Source organism: Olea europaea, chromosome 15, assembly GCF_002742605.1.
Source record: "Olea europaea var. sylvestris chromosome 15, O_europaea_v1, whole genome shotgun sequence".
Classification (NCBI taxonomy): domain Eukaryota; kingdom Viridiplantae; phylum Streptophyta; class Magnoliopsida; order Lamiales; family Oleaceae; genus Olea; species Olea europaea.
The window spans coordinates 22,625,562-22,644,761 of NC_036251.1; the positions used below are offsets into that span (position 1 = coordinate 22,625,562).

The 19,200-nt window shown below is 34.6% G+C and overlaps 2 protein-coding genes across 3 annotated transcripts; one reads left to right on the forward strand and one right to left on the reverse strand.

Moving 5' to 3' along the window:
• The first annotated feature begins 599 nt into the window (after positions 1 to 599).
• LOC111411400 (NAC domain-containing protein 2-like) lies at positions 600 to 3,967 on the forward strand. The gene is made up of 7 exons (XM_023041935.1): positions 600 to 729; positions 816 to 879; positions 947 to 1,215; positions 1,303 to 1,716; positions 2,480 to 2,578; positions 3,395 to 3,569; positions 3,936 to 3,967. Exons 1-7 carry the CDS (start codon positions 628 to 630, stop codon positions 3,965 to 3,967), a joined length of 1,155 nt encoding a protein of 384 aa, XP_022897703.1. The 5' UTR covers positions 600 to 627.
• A 6,571-nt stretch (positions 3,968 to 10,538) lies between these two features.
• LOC111410502 (O-fucosyltransferase 6-like) lies at positions 10,539 to 15,569 on the reverse strand. Of its 2 annotated transcripts, none has more exons than XM_023040867.1 (10): positions 15,234 to 15,569; positions 15,079 to 15,141; positions 14,875 to 14,965; positions 14,644 to 14,720; positions 14,164 to 14,252; positions 13,897 to 14,071; positions 13,042 to 13,229; positions 12,582 to 12,684; positions 12,125 to 12,456; positions 10,539 to 11,287 (listed from the first exon to the last, which is right to left on the reverse strand). In XM_023040867.1, the coding sequence occupies exons 1-10, from the start codon at positions 15,453 to 15,455 to the stop codon at positions 10,963 to 10,965; spliced, it is 1,665 nt and encodes a 554-aa protein (XP_022896635.1). In that variant the 5' UTR covers positions 15,456 to 15,569; the 3' UTR covers positions 10,539 to 10,962. The 2 variants fall into 2 exon arrangements, with proteins under 2 accessions (XP_022896635.1, XP_022896634.1); XM_023040866.1 differs by having other exon boundaries at positions 12,582 to 12,714.
• Positions 15,570 to 19,200: the final 3,631 nt, after the last annotated feature.

The window sequence follows — 19,200 nt, forward strand, 5'->3', positions numbered from 1 at the left end:
GTGAAGAAGATAACTGGTGGTGGTGGTAGTGGTTCGGAGGTAGCGGTCAGTGGTGGTGGTTGATTTTTAGTTGTGGGGGGGTGGAGGGGAGGGTAGGATGGGGATGAGTAGGGTGAAGGAGAAACCATTTTTTATTTGTTTTTGTTTTTTTTTAATTTTTTGTTTATTTCTTTAATGTGGCAACTTTAAACTTATAATTTTACTCTTTTCAATTTAATCAAAATTGGTCAAAACCCACTTTTCTTGGTCAACTAATAATCAAATTGATTGTTTAACATTTGGACTGCAGCTGCATATTTATAGAAGGTTAAGGACCTTTATTGGTACAAAATGAAAGTTAAGATAAAATTTGTAAAAATTGAAAAGATTAGGGATCGCTGTTGCAATTTTTCCCTTTTTATCATAGAGTACGTGTTGGTAGAAAATCTAAACTTCTATTTCATTTCAAAAAAATTGAACATTCTATCTAGTTGCCATGAGTTAAGAGGAATTGATAAGTGAGGTCAATAGTTTATCGTACAATAACCGCGTGAATAATCAGTGCCCCACAGTGACATAGCCTCGCCACGATTAAACTATAAATATCTCTTCATAATGCAGTGTTTTCTGCATGTAAAGAAAAATACTATGGATGAATCAAAATCCGAGTTCGAGCTGCCCGGATTCCGTTTCCATCCCACTGAAGAAGAGCTCCTTAATTTCTACCTAAAGAATACTATCTTTGGCAAAATTTTGCGCACCGATATCATCAGCTTTTTAAATATTTACGATCATCATCCTAGGGAGTTACCAGGTACTTGACTTTGGTTCCAGAAATTTTGCGCACCGATATCATCAGCTTTTTAAATATTTACGATCATCATCCTAGGGAGTTACCAGGTACTTGACTTTGGTTCTAGCTCTTAAATGTTTAATTATCAGCAGCTAATTTGTTTTTATGAAACAGGGCTGGCGAAAATTGGGGAGAGAGAGTGGTACTTCTTTGTGCCTAGGGACAGAAAACATGGGAGTGGAGGAAGACCTAATAGGACTACTCAGAATGGGTACTGGAAAGCTACCGGATCAGACCGAAAAATAGTAAGCATATCGGATCCTAAGAAGATTTTGGGGCTGAAGAAAACACTGGTATTTTACGAGGGTAGAGCACCTCGACCGTTAAAGACTGATTGGATCATGAACGAGTATCGCTTGCCAGATTCGTGCTCCTTGCCCAAGGTATTTATATGATGATTACTTCCACAATCATTTTATGTAGTACAGACAAGATTACTAATAAATTTTTAAATTCGTCGGAATTTTCAGGACATAGTGTTGTGTAAGATATATAGGAAGGCAACCTCTCTGAAAGTGTTGGAGCAAAGGGCTGCAGCGATGGAAGAAGAAATACTCAAAGTTGAGGAATACCAATATCCATTAACCCCAATACCCATGGCCATGGATGCCGTTTCATTCTGCGATCAAATTGATGGAGTATTCAACCAGGAAAATGAAGACTTAGAGGAGAAATATTTTGAGGCAACAGGAATAAGTGAAGAGAAGAAGACATCAACTAATCTTGTGTTACCACCCAATTTCAACGTGGAGACGAATTTGGCAGAGCTACAGGTGCCTCCATATAGCATGGACTGGACCCAAGACTCTTTCTGGACGCAATTGTGTAGCCCTTGGCTAGAGAATCTCACCAATTTGGCAAGCCAATATGCCCAATTTCTGAATGTAGTGTTGCAAGCATCCAAAAGCCCAAGATGTCCTTCCAATGTTTGATCGACCCATTTCTCATGTGATTCTCGAGAAAAAACTTGTCGAGTATGTGGCAAATGCAATAATTCATCCACACAATCGTATAAATTCTCAAAGCTACTCAGTTTGTTGCTCATTGATGGCAAGTTAGGTGAATAAGATGTAGCCTCGGAATCTAATTCTAGTCTTAAAAGGCAATCATTGAATTGAGAAATAAGAGGATGTGATCGAGAGGGAAAGCTAACAGAACGAGCATGATACCGGGTTTTAGACCTCAATCTCATAGGAGAGGAAGCCATTTTATTTGCTATTTCTTTGACGGTATAGAACTTGAAGAAAAATGATTCAATCTTAGCTTTAATTTGACGGTTTTATATCAAGAAGTGAAATGAGACATGAAGAATCTTAAATTGTTTAACTAATACCAAATATATCGATATGGATTTGGATCTGCGCATTGTTTACGCAATGTCTCCCTCACCACCAGTTTTACAACTCATCCATTTAATTAGAAAATTAATTAGTCGAGTAATGTCATTATCTATCATGATATGACAAGATTATATAATCCTTAATTAACTCGATATTATAGATGCACGAGTGCTGTGTCTGTCTCTTCCAATAAGAAAAAGACAACACAGTACTTTCTCCCCCATTATTGTCTATTCTCTGATGATGCAATGTGCATTTTTTTTTTTTTAAATCTTATTTATGTTTCTTCACCTGCTACCCTTTATAGATACCACATGTGCTCGCAACACCGCCTCAATCTCGAAAAAATCTCGACCTCCATGGTACAGCAGCATCAGTATTCAGCTTGAAAAACACTCACCAGAAGGTTGCCACTTCTCCCCCCTGACTTCTGTTTTTATAGATAAATTTCATTATTGGAAATCTTAACATAAGTCGATTGGCAAAATGTTTCTAACATAGAAATACACATCAAAATAAATTTTAAGGGAAAATTGCAGTCGAGGTACCAAACTTTTCGTTTATTAGCAGATTTTGCTCTAACCTTTCATTTGTGTCAACCACAGTCCTAAACCTTTCAAAAATATGCACATGTGGTCCAAATGGACGGTTTCCATCCGTTTGACTGTTAGTTGACCAAGGAATGTGGACTTTGGCTAATTTTGACCAAATTAAAATGGGTAAAATGGTAAATTTGCTATTATATACATAAAATAATTTTAAAAACTAGAAATAAAAATAAAACAAAATAAAATAAAAAAGAGAGAAGAAATAAGAATTAAAAATCATCTTCTTCCTCATCTCACCCCGCACCACCATCCAACCTAAACTAACCTACAAAAGATGGAATCGCCTCTTTTTCAACAACATCATCAACCCCCATATTTCTTATATACCACACACCCCCACTCCCCACTCTAACCATAACAATCCATTCTCTCTAATTTTCTTTCTAATTTTGTTAGTCAGAGAAAATTGGAATTTTCTGCAACCTTCAAATTTGACAATATTTCTAATAATACTCACAAACGAGAAGTATGGTTGAAAATCTTGAATCGGAGTTCCAATTGATTTTAAATCTCATCGATAAATACACTTTATTTCAAATCTTGAATCGGAGTTCAAATTGGAATTTTCTGCAACCATGAAATCTGGCAATATTTTTTTTTTATTTTATTTCTAGTTTTTGGTCGTGGTTGCTCACTGTTACACAATGTGGAATGGGGTTTTTGGTGTAGGTTTGATGGTTGTGGTGGCAGTTCGTTTTATGGCTGTGGCTGGTCGACGGGAGTTGGTGTCACCGTATCTGGTTTTGGGCGGCGGATTTGGGCAGTGGGGTGGGGTTCCATCTTCTGCAGGTTAGTTTAGGTTGGGTGGGGGTGGGGTGAGGGTGAGGTGAGGAAGAAGATGATTTTTTTAAGTTGGTCAAATTTACCTTTCTACCCTTTTAAGTTGGTCAAAAATTGGTCAAAATTCAATTTTATTGGTCAACTAACGGTCAAACGGATGGTTTCCATCCATTTGGACCCCCGATGCATATTTTTGAAAGGTTTGGGACTGTGAGTGGCACAAATGAAAGGTTTGGACAAAGTTTGCTACTAAACGAAATGTTTGGTACCTCGACTGCAATTTTCCCAAATTTTAATAATAAAATTGAATTTTGGTTAATAGTAAACAGAAAAAAATTTGTAGGCATGTTTAAAAATTTTGTGTTTCTAATGTAGACTCACATCAAATTGATCATATTAAGATTTGAGGGCCCATCTACCTTATTAAAAGGAGTAGCACAAACCACATATCCTTATTTCGATGTGATACCATATTAAGATTTAAGAATACATCTTAAAAGGTCAAGTTTATTTAAAAATGCAATTCAAATTCTTATAAGTTGGTCTATGTTTTCATCTTTATTTAATGTGGGATTTATCGTTAACAAATCCAACACAAGTTGACATTGTGCCAAGCTGACACTTTAAAAATGGGACATGCTCGGCAAGGCCCGCTATGGGATACAAGCCAACCCGGACCTATCACATTCATGCTGAATGCACCAATGAAAGGGCCAGCCGGACCCGACCCTTTTGACGATCTAGAGACTAGGGACGGTAATATATGCAGGAGGGGTGCGGGGGGGGGGGGGGGGATGATACTACAGTTATTTTTAAAGCATCAAAAATCAGGAAATTGTAATATAATTTTTAAAAGGGGGGTTATTTTGATACAATATTTTTTTTTTATAAATTCATTACATTTTAATTTCACCAACGGTCTATAACCTTTATTGTTAGATTTATGCCTCTTTATCTTTTTTCATCACAATCTTATATATTGTTAACATTTCATTGATTAGCATATTTTGTCCCCAATAATAGTTTCTATCTAATAATTTTATAAGCATGTTTTAAAATGAGGAATAAATATTTAGTTATTGTTTTCTTCATATTTAAAAAGTACAAGGGACAAATAAGTCTTTTGCTCCATCTTAACATAATTTTCGGATGAAACCGTGATTTGGGGACAATATGTTTTAGTTAATGAAAAGTTGAGAAAACTGCGATGTAAATGTCGGAGACATAAGCGTGAAAAATTCATAATTATGATACCTAGTAGTATGGATAATTATATTCGACTTACCCCCAAATGGTTAGATCAAGAAACTAAAGGAGTCATGCAGCATAATGGTATATGTTTTCTTTTATAATTGATTGTGGACTGATATATACTGGTATATTTTCATCTACATTAGTATCAACGTCAATTTTTCTCTCTCACGCACAAATTTTGGGTGCTAATTGCATCACGGGTACTAGTGGTTGAGAATGTTGAGGAGATGAACTCAGGTTTTGATCAATCTTCAGACAGGCTTTCTAGCCCTTCTTCAAGAATTCGAATTCTTGATTCCATCTTTTTCAAGAGATTTATAAGTTGATCCACTTGTACATCTTCTTATATGTTTGTTTCATGACTGATAACTCATTTGATTCTGTTACTTCATCTTGAGTGGATACTTTCTTGCGGTGCATCAGCTTAGATATCAAAGACCTACAATTCTGCCTCAATGCAACCTGCTTTGTCTTGGTAATGTAGGCCAACAGAGACTATAGCGTGGCCAGAGTTACTGCTTCGGCTTCATTTAACAGATACAAATCACCATTTTTCGTGTTGATTGTTCTCGTCATAGGCTTGGAAATTGTTGGTTACTGATTTTAAGAGAGTTTTTAATCATCTTTTCAAGTCTATTCTGGAGGTCAGGTAGACATGAAAATCATTTGCATCCCTTCCTCCGAGAGCAGAAAGGTTTTCTACATTTTGCCTTGTGTTTGAGTGAGAAAAGATCTTTAGCTGTTTCACAAGCGTCCAAGATATGCCTATCTATGATTTCATCAACGCATTTATCTTAGAATTCTTGTGAAATTATTCGTTGAATGTCAGACAACAGAAGCAACTCGTCGATATTGTCATACAAGTTGTCAAGAAAACTCATTCGGTCTCTCATTGATGACAAGTTGTCGTAAACTTGAGTGATGGACAGATGTGATCCAACGGAAAAGCTAAGAGAACGGACACAATTAAGGGCTTTCGATCTCAAAGGTAATGCTTTCATTTTGTTCTTTACGTGTACATATTAGGATGAAGGGGACAATAGGATTCTTGATTTATGTTGTCTTAAACGAGCAAACATGATTTTGGTCTAGATTTACCTACTATACTGGCTATGTCCCTGCACTGTTTGCCACCAACAGAGAACAAGATCATTAATCATGTCATATTAAAAAGTTTTGGAGAATGATCCATGCGACTAATTGATGAATATACGCACAATTGTTATATATCCTGCCTCCTCAACAATGAAAATGCCAGCACTATTATTCCTCCTGCCTGGACCTAGGACTTCATATGTTCCCAAAAATTTCCTTGGGGACGAAACCACATTCGTCTGTCCCCATTTTCCATCTCGTAGTCTCAATGGTTAATCGAGTCTTGTTAGCAAATGGAATGATGCACATTGCAAGTGACAACGCATTCTCATTTACTAACGATAGTTGATGTACTGAGTTGTCAAAGTATTTTATTAAGAGAACGAGCAAAGAATAATTCTACATAGATGCACTAATAAAAGTAGACAAAACATCTAATATGCAATAACCATGTTGGCGTGGAAATGGAAACACCTAATATTCTTCTAATTGTCTCTACATTAATCAATATTTTATTCTAGTGCACGAGGGGCATTGACATTCTAATTTTAATTGAATATAATCACCCCCACGAGTGACGTGCAGGATTGCACAAATAATTATCTGCAAAATAAATAAATAAAAAACAGGCTGGTAGGATCTGCAATATCTTTCAAATGCCCTGAAAGTATGGTAGGTGAGTGTCACGAGATTATTCAAATGTGATGTAAAATCAATTGAGAAGAAGAAGTTGCATACTAGAACCGCAGCAAGAAGGAGAAGAAGAAAAGAGGAAGAGAGGGAGCACGTTAGAGGAGAAAGGGGGGAAAGTGGGGTGGGAAAGTGGGCCAAACGTTCATTAATCAACTGAAGCATATAATTAGACAAAACATAGATGATAGACCTAATAGTTAAGGGCTTGGACCTACCCATAATAAAAGCCCAACTAAATAAAATGAAAGTAAGTGGTCCTATAAATACAAGGCTGATGGCCGCATAAAAATGGCTAACCAAACAAAATGACGATCCACATACTATCCACTGAATAATGTAGGTAGCAAGGTCCATTGTCTTACCATCCAATGAATTACAGTGCATCTTAAAAATGTCCACTATCATATAGACTAGTGCTTGCATTACTGGTACTACGCAACATTACTCTTAAATATATATAGACCAAAAAATAGTTATTGAATAGCATCAAGATTCAGAATACTTTATGAAGGTGTCAGTGCGCCACTCTCAAATGATAATCTTGAATCAACTAACAATTCAAACATGCTCATACATTACTCATAAAGTAGTAGAGAGATAAATTCCTTGTAACCTCATTTCTTTAATAACAATACCTCTCGAACAAAGAACCAAATCTCCGTCACCCCCCCCCCCAGCTTCCCAAACAATCTATCTGTTAGCCCAAGTTTTCTTCCACAGCATCATAGACTGCAACCTTGCGTTGTTACAACTACCTTTTGAGAGCCAACCACGTAGTTTTCTTACCATCACCATCCAATTCAGGGGTCAGCATATTTGTCCAGCTACAATTGGGAATATATCTTGCGCATCCACATTAGGGACGGATTTGGGGGGATTGGGTTGGGTTGTACCCCCCCCCCCCGCCACCCTACTGAAGACCAAGAAGTTTTTTTAAGGGTAAATTTATTTATTTATTTTTATTATTATCTTTTTTTTTTCGCGTATTAGCCCACTTTGAAATTTTTTAACCTGGTCTTAGATCCAAATCATGGATCCGTCCTTGATTATTCCATGTAATCAACTATTTGAAAGGAAAATTTCATCTCAAAAAGTTAATCCAATCTCCGTAATTCCATTACTTATTAGCCAATATAAAATTCTGCAGCACTTTCTAAACATTTGTCGATACACCTACTATCCAATTTCCATTCAAATCGTTATCCCCTACCTTTCATTGTCTCTTCTACTCCACAATCGTTCGCATTAAATTTAATCACTAGCATCACACGATTCTCACTTTGTCTTAATCATGCATGTAATGGACACTGCTGATTTGAAAGGTAATTATCTGCCTTTCACGTACTAGTTAAAATCAATTGAATAATCACAGGACAACTGAGATAAGAAAATATAGAAAGTAGAAAATACTGTGCACCAATTAATAATATTTATTGCTATTCAATTTATTCTCAAAGGGCTGAAAAGCAGCTTGAAAAGGAAAATCCGTGGAGACATCATACTCGGCAGTCAAGCATAGCATGAGGCAAATTCTAGTAGATCAATTTCGACATGTAATTAGATCCAATAGCGGATGGGTATTACACACTCAGTGTCTAATGAGGCTCGTGGAACTTCTTAGCAAAGTATAGCGAAGAGAATCGAACTAGCTAGTACTGTCTACTACATTTGAATGGCAAGAAATAGACAAATATTTGAAGATTTTATGCCACACTCCAATAGTATTGTAAAATAGATCAAAACACATGTATACAAAGTTATGTTTATATTATATCCTAATATTTTGATCCATTTTGAGTCCCTAACTTTGGGCGGTTAGATCGTACCATTGGTACATCTTATGATTTAGTAAGATTTTGTAAGTCCAAATATGCTCGGTGTACTTATACATAAGTTTTGATCTAAACAATTTTAAATTTATCAATCAAAAAATTACGACATGAGGTTAACTACAACACACTAAGAGATTACAATTCCTATTTTCCTCTTTCAATTTCCGGCCGCTTTGTGTTAGTCTTTGTTGAGTGATCGCTCACTTTCTTGCTAGAAAAGGTGGTCCAATTGCTTTTCTCTGTGCAAGCAAGACGAGATTCTCATTTCTCTCAATAATAGACCTCCTCAGTCTTAGACGTCCTTTGGCACTAAACTTTCATTTAATTATTTTAATTGTTTAATGTGGTAAACAAGAAGTTACTATTTTGCTCTTTATAAAAATATTAAAATTGTGGTTCAAACTTAATTTTTTGGTCAACGAACATAAATATGGATGGTTTTCATCCGGATTCTAGACGCACGCAATTGAAAGGATTGATAATGCAGCTGCAATTATCGCTAAATTTAAATCATAAGTATATGAGAGAGACGAGTCATACTTTGTACCATATGCACATTATTGGCTGGATACCCGAAATCCCATATAACGATGTGAATCCTTTTACTTCAAATTAAATATATAGAAATCAAATTGTCCTATTTCCATCAAGGAAAAAGCCAAACGAACATAGTCGTTGACACGGTGGTTGACATAACACTCACAGTCGAAGTGTGGGACTTTATGAATAAAATAATACTGACCTCCCAATGTGTGAGTGCTATGTCAACCGCCGTGTCAAGCTCTATGTTCGTGTAGCACATCCCTTCGACCAAACATTGGACAACGGACAAATGCGTGTTTAAGCAGGGCTTTCCCTCTATTATTTTGTACAGTGGAGAACAAGTCCTTGATTGAGACTAGCAAATATGACACATTTCCTCAGTTGTGTTTCCGTGGATGAAAATGTAGATAATAATAAAAGTGTCTTGTTCGTAACACACGAACGAGTATTTGCTCGAATTCCGCTCTAACGAATGTGATAATTATTTGGAATCCACCAATAATTAAAAAACTAAAATATTTTATTAAACAAGAATCGAATAATGAAACTGAACTCTAAAAAGTATACAAAGCCCTTATATATAGACAAAATTATCCCATAATCTTATTAATATAAGGAAATAATAAAATCCTAATCTAAATAAAATTCATATTTTAATCAATAAAGAAATTATAATCCTATTTAATTTAAAAATAAAAATTCTATCACAATTATACCTAAAAAAGATAAACACAACCAGAAAAGATAGAGTTAAATACAAATTTCCTAATAAAGAAATTATCTTTATCTTATTTCTTTCTTTTCCTAATTGAGTTCGCATTTTGTCTTGGTATTGTCCTGCATTATAATATCTATGTGTCGGATACAGAAAAAGATAAAAATTGCATAGTGGAGGATGAATGCTATATCATATGTTTGCTTGCTTTGATGAGCTAAATTTTTATTAGGACAAACAATTTAGTGTAAGTTTTGATACTTTAATTAATAACGAGCTAAATTTTATTTCTTTTTAATTGCCTAGCAAATCTGTGAACGGAGCAAATCATTCACTCAAGTCAAAATTTTAATAATAAGTGCTAAATTTATTATTATTATTATTATTATTATTATTATTATTATTATTATTATTTTATGTTTTTACTGGCCCAGGCCCTGCAAATAAAAGATTTAGGTGATTATAAGCAACTTTAATGTAAAATTAAAAGTTATTTAAAAATTATTTTTCTGTTATGATTTCATTATTTTTAAGCTCAGTCAAAGTCATATTAATTTCAAGAATCATGCTACAAGTACATTGAGTTTGACATTAAGTTTTACATTGTACCACGTGACGATATCATATTGGACAGTTTTTTAAAAAAACACACTTTCCCACCAATTCCATTTTGGAAAACATTTGAAAACAATGGAGTGTCAAACTCCATGTCAAGCAAATAATGTACAAGAAGCCTTATTCTAATTTTAATCACACATTTATAACTACTACCTATTTATTAGATATACAACACTATTAGTTTACAAAGATTAAGAACAAAAAAATGAAAATTTTTCATAAAAAGAATACAGAAAGGTTCACGTCCATTCTATCACATATAAACATCTTCTTGCCCTCAAATTAAGGCAAAGGAGTTGTAATAAAATGAATTCAAAAGATAACAGTCCTCCCTATAGGTGAGGTGATGTGTCTTAATTTACAGAATTCTCTAAACCGAAACTGTAGCAGTTCATCATCATGTCTCAAAAATGCACGTTGATCGCCAAAATTCATAAATTATATCTTCAGTTGGCAAAGACCATATATACAACAAGAACACTTACTGTTTTTACACCACTTTGGTTGTCATCTTTCAGCGAGTTGCAAGAATATGATGCAAAAATCGAGTTAACTGCAGCAGACTGCTAATCTCTATCTAGATTTAGTCCAACATCATTTCTTCTGGTGGCACTACTTTTGGAAAGAGACCATAATCTTTTATATAAGACTACTATATACCATCTTCCACATAATCTAATTCTGATGAATATAGCTCATCATCTTCACTGAACAGTTCATCACTCACCGATCCCCAGCTTTGAGAACTTATATTTTCTGCAGCGCTTGCTTCAGAATTTTTACATATGCATGGAAATGGGTTTTCGTGAAACTCGCCCCTACCAAGCTGTACTTCATTTGGTTCTCCCATGAATCCAATTTGGAATTTTCGGACTTGCAAGGCAAATTCTTCCCATGTCATATTATCCCGATTCAGGAAAAGTTTGTAAAGCTTTTTAGCATTTGGGCGGATTGTTGGTTTATGGCCAAAATATCTCCTGCAACAAGAAACTCAGTCGTCATTTTTCTTGCCGGTATTAAAATTGTGTTGTGTGGAAGATGAAGGCCGCCAAGACTTTACCGGGCTCAGTTTTCCAACAAAAACCGACCCAAAACTCCTCAAACTCTCACTTACGGTTGCTTAAGGCTCACACACTTAAAGAACCACCACAAAGGAAGGTAAGATCACAAAGAAGATGACCATGAAGGCAGTGAAGTGAGTGAAGCAGCAACGGGCAGAGAGAACGAGAGAAAACAATCAAAAATCATGCGGCTCATATGGAGGCAGAGGAAGCACGAGAATATAACCAAGCAAAATGGGTAAATAAGGTAAGTACATTAGGTCACTCAAAGGCCCAATAGATAGTAAGTGGGTTATCAAGTAGATTCCCAACTATTAGCTGTCCAAGTAAGTGAAGAACGGGCAAGAAGCAGCACTAATTAAATTGAAAAATACTATGTGTACACCTCATGGTGTACACAATGCATTACACCACCCTCACATAGAGGGAGGCCCACATATTCATGGGCCTCCCTCTATATGAGGGGGGTGTGACTTTATTGTGTACAAATAATATTATCCAATTAAATGAGGCAACTTCAAATTGCCAAATTAACTGTTGGATTGGATCATTTCAATTGTGGTTTCGATTTACTGTTCAGTCATTTGGTCGATGCCGACTGATATATATACCGAGTTAACATCATAACCCGAGAAGGTCATTTGATAATAATTTGCCCAACAAATTGAAATATTCCTCAACAAAAACAGATCTATAGTTGATGCTAGAGATTCAGAGTGAAAACTTTAAAAGAAAAAATAAAGAATAATTTACCTTCTACCAGAGAGCATTCTTGCCATGTTTCCATTGTTATTGGTGCTGAAAACATCACTTTCATCACAAACAATGAAGTCCAATGCAGCCATGCGAGAAGAATATGATGACAGTGCTGCCAGCTCTTCTTTGCTGGCAATAGTCTCTTTGGAATGAAGATTTGGGAAAAGAGCTCTCAGAGGTGCCAAAGTTTCTTCACCCCCATATATTTCACCAGATGCTACATATATATGAACGTCGTTACCAAAACCCAATGCTCTCAACATCAGGCCAACCTCCTCGGGAGTTAGTGGACATCTTCCTTGCCTTCTTTCCTTGTCAGGATTTTTCATCTGCATATCATGCCAAAATAGTTAACGGTAAGGCAGGCTCTATTTTATTTCTTTTATTTTTTTTCGTTTCTTCTTTTTCCCGTTTAGATCAAAGTTGAAGTTTTATAATAGGATGATTGACTCACATGTAAAGTTTTCCACCTCTTTCGTATTACCCCAAAGTCTTTCATTTCTCCCTCTCCTCCACCATAATAGCATCCAGAGAAAGCTAGCATATCAGATTCGAATCCGTTGATTGAAAATTCATTATCAGCTCCCCTGGTGTGATATCAAGTAAATGATCTCACAGCAGCATGTATTTATATTTCAAAAGATTCTCATTCAGTACACTTAAATACTAGTCAGAGCTATCTTTTTTTCCTTATTTGTTTACTTTCAATGAGATTATCATGCATGTACATGAACTTGCTGCAGACAAGCTTGCTGAACAGTTAATGCCCTACTTTAGCAACGTTATCATCCCATCCAACTAGAAGTATCAATGTAGCATGATTAAAGACCAAACGGACAAGACATGATTATAGAAATCTGAAAAATTAACAACTATGAATTTAAGAATGCGGTTGAGATTAATAACTTTCATACCTTAAATGCAAGGCAACAAAATGCTTGCTTTTCAGTCTCATCCTTTCAACCAATTTTCTACCCATCTCAAGTATAGGATCAGTAAACTTCAAAGCATGGTAATTAACTCTACATCTCAGTTTCTGTAACTCGGTGTTAAGTCGATTTGAGAGCCTGTAATCAAACTTTGTAAGCTGAACAGCCTGCACCTGAGAAACAGACATTGTTCCCAATTCAGTTTTGAAATTACTGACGTTTCGAAAAAATATTTGGAAGTCTACAAAAGATTAACAGCAAAAACCATCATGTCAACATTTGGCCAAATGTCAAACATTAAATTCAAAACAGAGTAGTCATCCTGAACACCCTGGAATTGGACCTTCCATAGGCCCTCACCTCCTAATCAATCTTTGATTCCGTTCCGTCCACCAACTCCCACAGCATTCTATTGTCAATAAACTTCTTTTATCGCAAAATATAACCCCTTAGTACCTTTCAAAGTCCTTTGATTATTATTTCAATCCTTCACAAAATAGTCAGTTCACTAAATGAAAAATGGCCTGTTTTAATGACTTCTGCTCTCAATTAATTACTAGTTTTGAGTGTACAGCAAAGTGGTTTCAGATTAGCCAGGTAAACTCAACTGGTATCTAGTGCTGGCATCCATGGTGAGGCAGCAATAGAACAACCATGATCCATGCTCTAGTCTAATTTCTAAGCATTTTAAATGGAAACCACCAGCTATGGAAGTATAAGTACTCTTCCAGGATCTGTAATCCATACTTTATCTAGCCCGATTATCTCAATAGTAGAATGCATGATACAGACAGATATAATCAGTAAAAATAATTTCTATGAATGATGTCAAGGACTTACATGCTTCTTATTAAAAATGGGCAAGATACGAGTCTCATAGCATTTCGGGGTGCATTTTCTAGGAACTCGTGTAGTTATTACTTTAACCACGCTTTCTGGAAGCTGTTTGATAATTTTGACATCTTTCGACAAAAATGTCATAAACCAGTCAACGTCAAAGATCTCAGAGAAGTTGCTGCCACAAACAACTCATCGAATTAATGAAAATTAAAAGTTGTTTCTTAGTTCTAAGAATTGAATTTGCTAAGTCTGAATTTATCAACAAACCTGGTATCCTTCCAGTAAGAATTTTGGTCCAGCTTAGGAATGACTAAGGTAGCATTCAAGATATAGGCTGCAACAACAGCATCTGTTATCTGCAGGCATAACAGGTATAATTGGAGGGCTAAGTAAGAACAACAACACTGATTAAACTTGCATAATCTTTACAAATGTAGCACTGGCTTCCCTCCACCAATTACAAGAAACTCTTGCACGAGAATCTCGAGGAGAACAAGCTAAAGGAAACTAAAATACACCTTATGAAGTAGAATTAAAAGATCAATTAGGATTTCCTTCGATGAATTTTTTGTATTAAATTATCAATTAAAAGTTTCAGTTTTGTGGACTATTGAATTGATTATTGATATATTGACAGATTGAATTCTCTTCTCTGTTTCACTCTTCTCTCTCCCATTCTGCATCACTGAGACCTCAAATAGAGCAATTATTTTGAAAAAATGTAACCTTCACGAACAAATGGCTTACCCCTGTTCTCTGTTGATTTAAGCCTCCACTCGTTGCAATTAATAAATACCGATTGGATTGTGTATTCAACTCGGCAGCTGCAACAAGTGATTTTGCAAAACAAATCAAAACCAGTAAACTGAGAAAATCCCTGACTGAAATTCCAATAAAATTCGTTTGATCACTCATATATGAGCATGCAGGCACATGAATACACATTAAAAATTAGATATACAGAGAACGACGTAGTACCTACAAACTTATCGCCGGCATTACTGCAACCGTGAAAGAGTTTGGATTCGTTTGAAGTCCATAGTTCGCGGTCTACTATTCCTCCACCCACCTACTCGGAAAATCCATAAAAATTTAAAGACAAAATGCAGATGCAATAATATGAGAAGTGCAATCAAATCATAGCATATAAAAAAGAACATGAAAAATCATCTGGACACTCACCGGTACTCGAAAAACATTCTCTTTCTTGGCATTCATCTGAACCTCGATTATATCGATGTTTACCTTTACGAACACCAAACGCACGAATCAAACACCAAAAAATAATAAAAACACACATGTAAAAACAGGTGAGAAAAACAATGTTAGTCCAATACCGAGGAGTTAAGGCTGAGGTGGTGGTGGCGGCCATGGTGATTGGTAATGGGAGGAGAGATAAATGAGAGAACGGCAAAGAGGAAGAGGAGGAAGCCGGAGACGGCTGATACAAGAGGGAGAAGGTGGCTGAGGAGACGGCGGCGACGGAAAAAAAGACCTTGTAAAATCTGCACTCCGATGAATTGATCATCTTTAAGTTTTTTCTTCTTCATCATTCCCATGGCTATTGAATTCTAAAATGAATAAAGAAAAATGGTGACATACAATACAAGCATTCCTATATATACACCAAAACCTTAACAAACATTGAAAGAGTCTGTGTTGTACTCGGTCTGTTTCGCATAATGTTTTTTTTTTTTTTCTTTTTCTGTAATTTTACTGATTCGTACCCGTACAAGAACATTTTTTTTCCTGATTTGGTCCCACTTAAGATATGGAAAAAATAAGACTGAGCACCCCAATTTTTAGACAGCATGTTTATAGGTCCCTAAAATTTATAAGTTAAGATCTCTAAATTACTTTAAAATGTTATCTGAAATTATGAATTTCAAAATAGACGTTATATTTGCATTGTAATTTTAGCAAGTATTTTGATTATTTTTTTCCTTTATTTTAAAATGTGCGAAAGTTGCATTAAATTTTAACGTTTCAGTTGACAGTTTCAACCACTGAGGACCAGATTTGTAAATATAAATAGATGTAGGACTCAAATGTAACTTGAGAAGGTTGAGGAGCTTGGCCTTAAATTTCCCTAAAAAATATTGAATTTGCAGGAGAGGCTACCCTAGTTGGTCCCTATCCCTTTTACTTTGGCCAAACTACCTGTTTCTGATTATCTCAGATCTGCTTAATCGCTCACAATGACAATGTGAGCAGATCTGACATGTCGACACGTATTATATTTTTTTCCAAAGAAGGTCGAATAATGTGAAATTAGCCGCCAATTTCTAATTTCTCATATGCTTAACAACATTAAGAAAGTTTAAAAGTTCAATTAACTTTAATCACGTATTTCTTAATATATGTATCATTTTTATTTTTCAATAATCAATTTTTATCAAAATCTACTAATTTTTTTATCAAAATCTTTCTCAAATAGTCCCCATCTCAATGTTTTCAAGTATTGAGATGATAAATGACTTCAAAACAAATCTTAACACCGAACATATCTATAAATACGCCGATCAAATTGTTCGATAAAAGTGCTCAATATTGCTGTCATTTTATTAGTTTTAAGTTACTAAACGCTCAGAAAATATAATTTCATTAATACAGAACAATTCTTGTCAAATAGGGCCACGTGGGCCCTGTTTTTCCCAGGACGGCATGTGTCCCCTCTATTGGTAGGGTGTCTGTGTAGCGAGTCTCTAAAACATAAGCTCGAAAATATTTAGGAGTTCATACTCTAATTTGAATGTACAATATTTTATTACAAATAAAGAGTATAAAATCAGAAGTAGCTCTTTTTCCTTTTTCTGAAAATTTTGGGATTAGAATATTTATTAGTACGTCTATTTCTCATCAAAATTGTGACATTCTTCAGCAACATCTTTTAAGGGTTGTCTCGTGCGTTCCACGTGATTCCCTGACCGTCCTTTTTCCTTTTTGTTTATGTTACTTCGTAGAAACAAAATGGCATCTTAAGGTTGGATTATTTATGTTTTACTAATATATTAACATTGCACTTAGGATTAAACGCTAAATTTGATGTTATTTTACTTGGTGTATTGTTGTCTTGTACTGTTTTCTGTCCGAGAAGTTAACTGATTCTAAATCTATGTTATTCTATTTTAATCAAGTTGGTGGTTGCCTGTTGAAATAACAGATAATTATCGTCCAGTTGCTGTTTTGAAAGTTGTCGAAGGCAAACCTAGCTAGAGCATGAGCTTTCTCGTTAACTTCCAATTGTATTAATGAACAAGAGATTCTTGAAAATGAGACCATCGTCTCCAAAAATACAATTACAAATGAGTTCCATATTTGTATTTTGACAGTTTTCATTTGATCCAACAGTCACCATTAGCTCAAATTCAATCCATATTTGTATTTTGACAGTTTTCATTTGATCCAACAGTCACCATTAGCTCAAATTCAATCACAAATACGTAGTTGGACCTCGTTCTATGGTATCTTTCATTGTTTATACCAAGTTATCATAAAAAATAAAAAATAAATAAAAAAAATCAATTCTAAACTCTATATATTTTGAGTAATGTTAGCCCCGTTTGTTAACAATTTTTCATCCAAAAATATCAATTTTTTGACTGTTATTTCATTATTTCAACTGTCATTTTTTACTTCTTCACTCACATGTGGGATCCACTATTTTCTCTAACGATCAAGAAATCAATGCTCATAATCACTACCGAATATGCCCTTATTTAGCTCTACTGAAATTATAACCTTAGTCAATATGTTGTTCGATGATATGCTAAATGAAAAATTTAATTTAATTACTCATTTAATTAAATTTTATGCATTATCTAATGTCACATTAGCGTCATACAAATTGGAGTTACAACCAAGTGAGGCTAAATAACATTACTTATATATTTTATAAAAATTATCTGACTTGATCTAATCATCGTTAAAGACAGACCAAAAGACAACATGATTTTTCAAAATTGATAAATTTAAAAATTAACCTTCAAGATTACGAATATTGCTATCCTATTCTTTAATCTCAAACATAAAACCCTCGAGTGATACGAAATAATGGTTCGGGAATTGATCATAGATATCTTAAGTTGTATATAAAATTATGAGCACGAGTTGACACAACTCACAAGCTCGATCCTTTAGCTTCAAACTTTCAAATAACCAGAAACAAAGCACCAACTTCTAGGCAAATAATCACAAATTAATCTATTTTTGTAAATAATGTAGAAATTGATATATAAGAACGTTTGAGTGTTAGTGTCAAGAACAACTCATCACGTCAAGATCAATATCAATACATATGATGTTGTATTGATATAGAAAGAGATATTGTAACTTAATATTTTCTAATCACCATTTTACAAATTATATATGTGTTCATTTTATCCCCACAAAATGCACCTAAACTTCAACTGCTTCTGTACAATAAAACAATAGCTGGTCAACCAAGTGGAAATATTCAAAATTATCAAATACTACTAGGTTGAGGAACATGATTAATTTTTTATTATGTTTGAAACATCTAGGGTTGGGCTGTGAGCTGTCAATGCCTCGATGTTTAAACTGTTAATCCCATCTTATAAACTATTAAATTATTTGTGGTGGTTGACTGAACGAAATATATGAATTAATAATGTTTGAAATATCAAAGATATAAAGTTTTGTGGAGGGGCATCAAGCCCCACGACTTTCCATTATATGGATTTATAATATGCTGAGATAAAATCTAGAATCAGCCAGCCATTGCATGGTGAAATTGCGAATTAATCTTCATTTTATTACATTTGTTCGTGTTGGCAATATATTTTCTGTGAATCATATATCTATTATGGATTTTAATAGTTGAGTGTTGTGTTTTTTTCTATTGCAAGTGTATGATACCGTAACAAGTAATATAGTGAACTTCTGAGTCAAGAGTATCGTTTCCACGAGAACTATATCTTAATATTTAATCTAATATTCCGAACTTCTTTTTGATGAAACAAAGAAGAAATTGTGATTTTTTGTGATTTTTGATCTAACTACTTCAAAATAGCAGATGCACACAAAAATTGATTCGGAATACAAAAATGGAATGGATATTAGGGCATATTGATTATCTCTAAGTCTTAAATCAAGATTCACAAATCTAATGTAGTGTTTGGTCAAATTCTTTTGTCGTATTTAATTTATCTCTCTCCAGTTCTCATTTAGTCTATTTAACTAATTTGATCTCATATCTTTATATGAATCAATATGAGCTAAACACACTATTTTATTTTAAGAATTCATATAACAACTACAATAGTTAGTATAGGTATTTCTACA

Bases quoted from the DNA above. Each gene is read 5' to 3' on its own strand.
- LOC111411400 (XM_023041935.1), top strand. From the start codon at position 628: ATGGATGAATCAAAATCCGAGTTCGAGCTGCCCGGATTCCGTTTCCAT. The intron at 880-946 runs GTACTTGACTTT...TTTATGAAACAG, and splicing joins TCATCCTAGGGAGTTACCAG to GGCTGGCGAAAATTGGGGAG. The intron at 2,579-3,394 runs GTTGCCACTTCT...TTTTATTTCTAG, and splicing joins TGAAAAACACTCACCAGAAG to TTTTTGGTCGTGGTTGCTCA.
- LOC111410502 (XM_023040866.1), bottom strand. From the start codon at position 15,455: ATGGGAATGATGAAGAAGAAAAAACTTAAAGATGATCAATTCATCGGA. The intron at 14,253-14,643 runs GTAAGCCATTTG...TTATGCCTGCAG, and splicing joins TAAATCAACAGAGAACAGGG to ATAACAGATGCTGTTGTTGC. The intron at 14,072-14,163 runs GTTTGTTGATAA...TGTTTGTGGCAG, and splicing joins TCTTACTGGAAGGATACCAG to CAACTTCTCTGAGATCTTTG.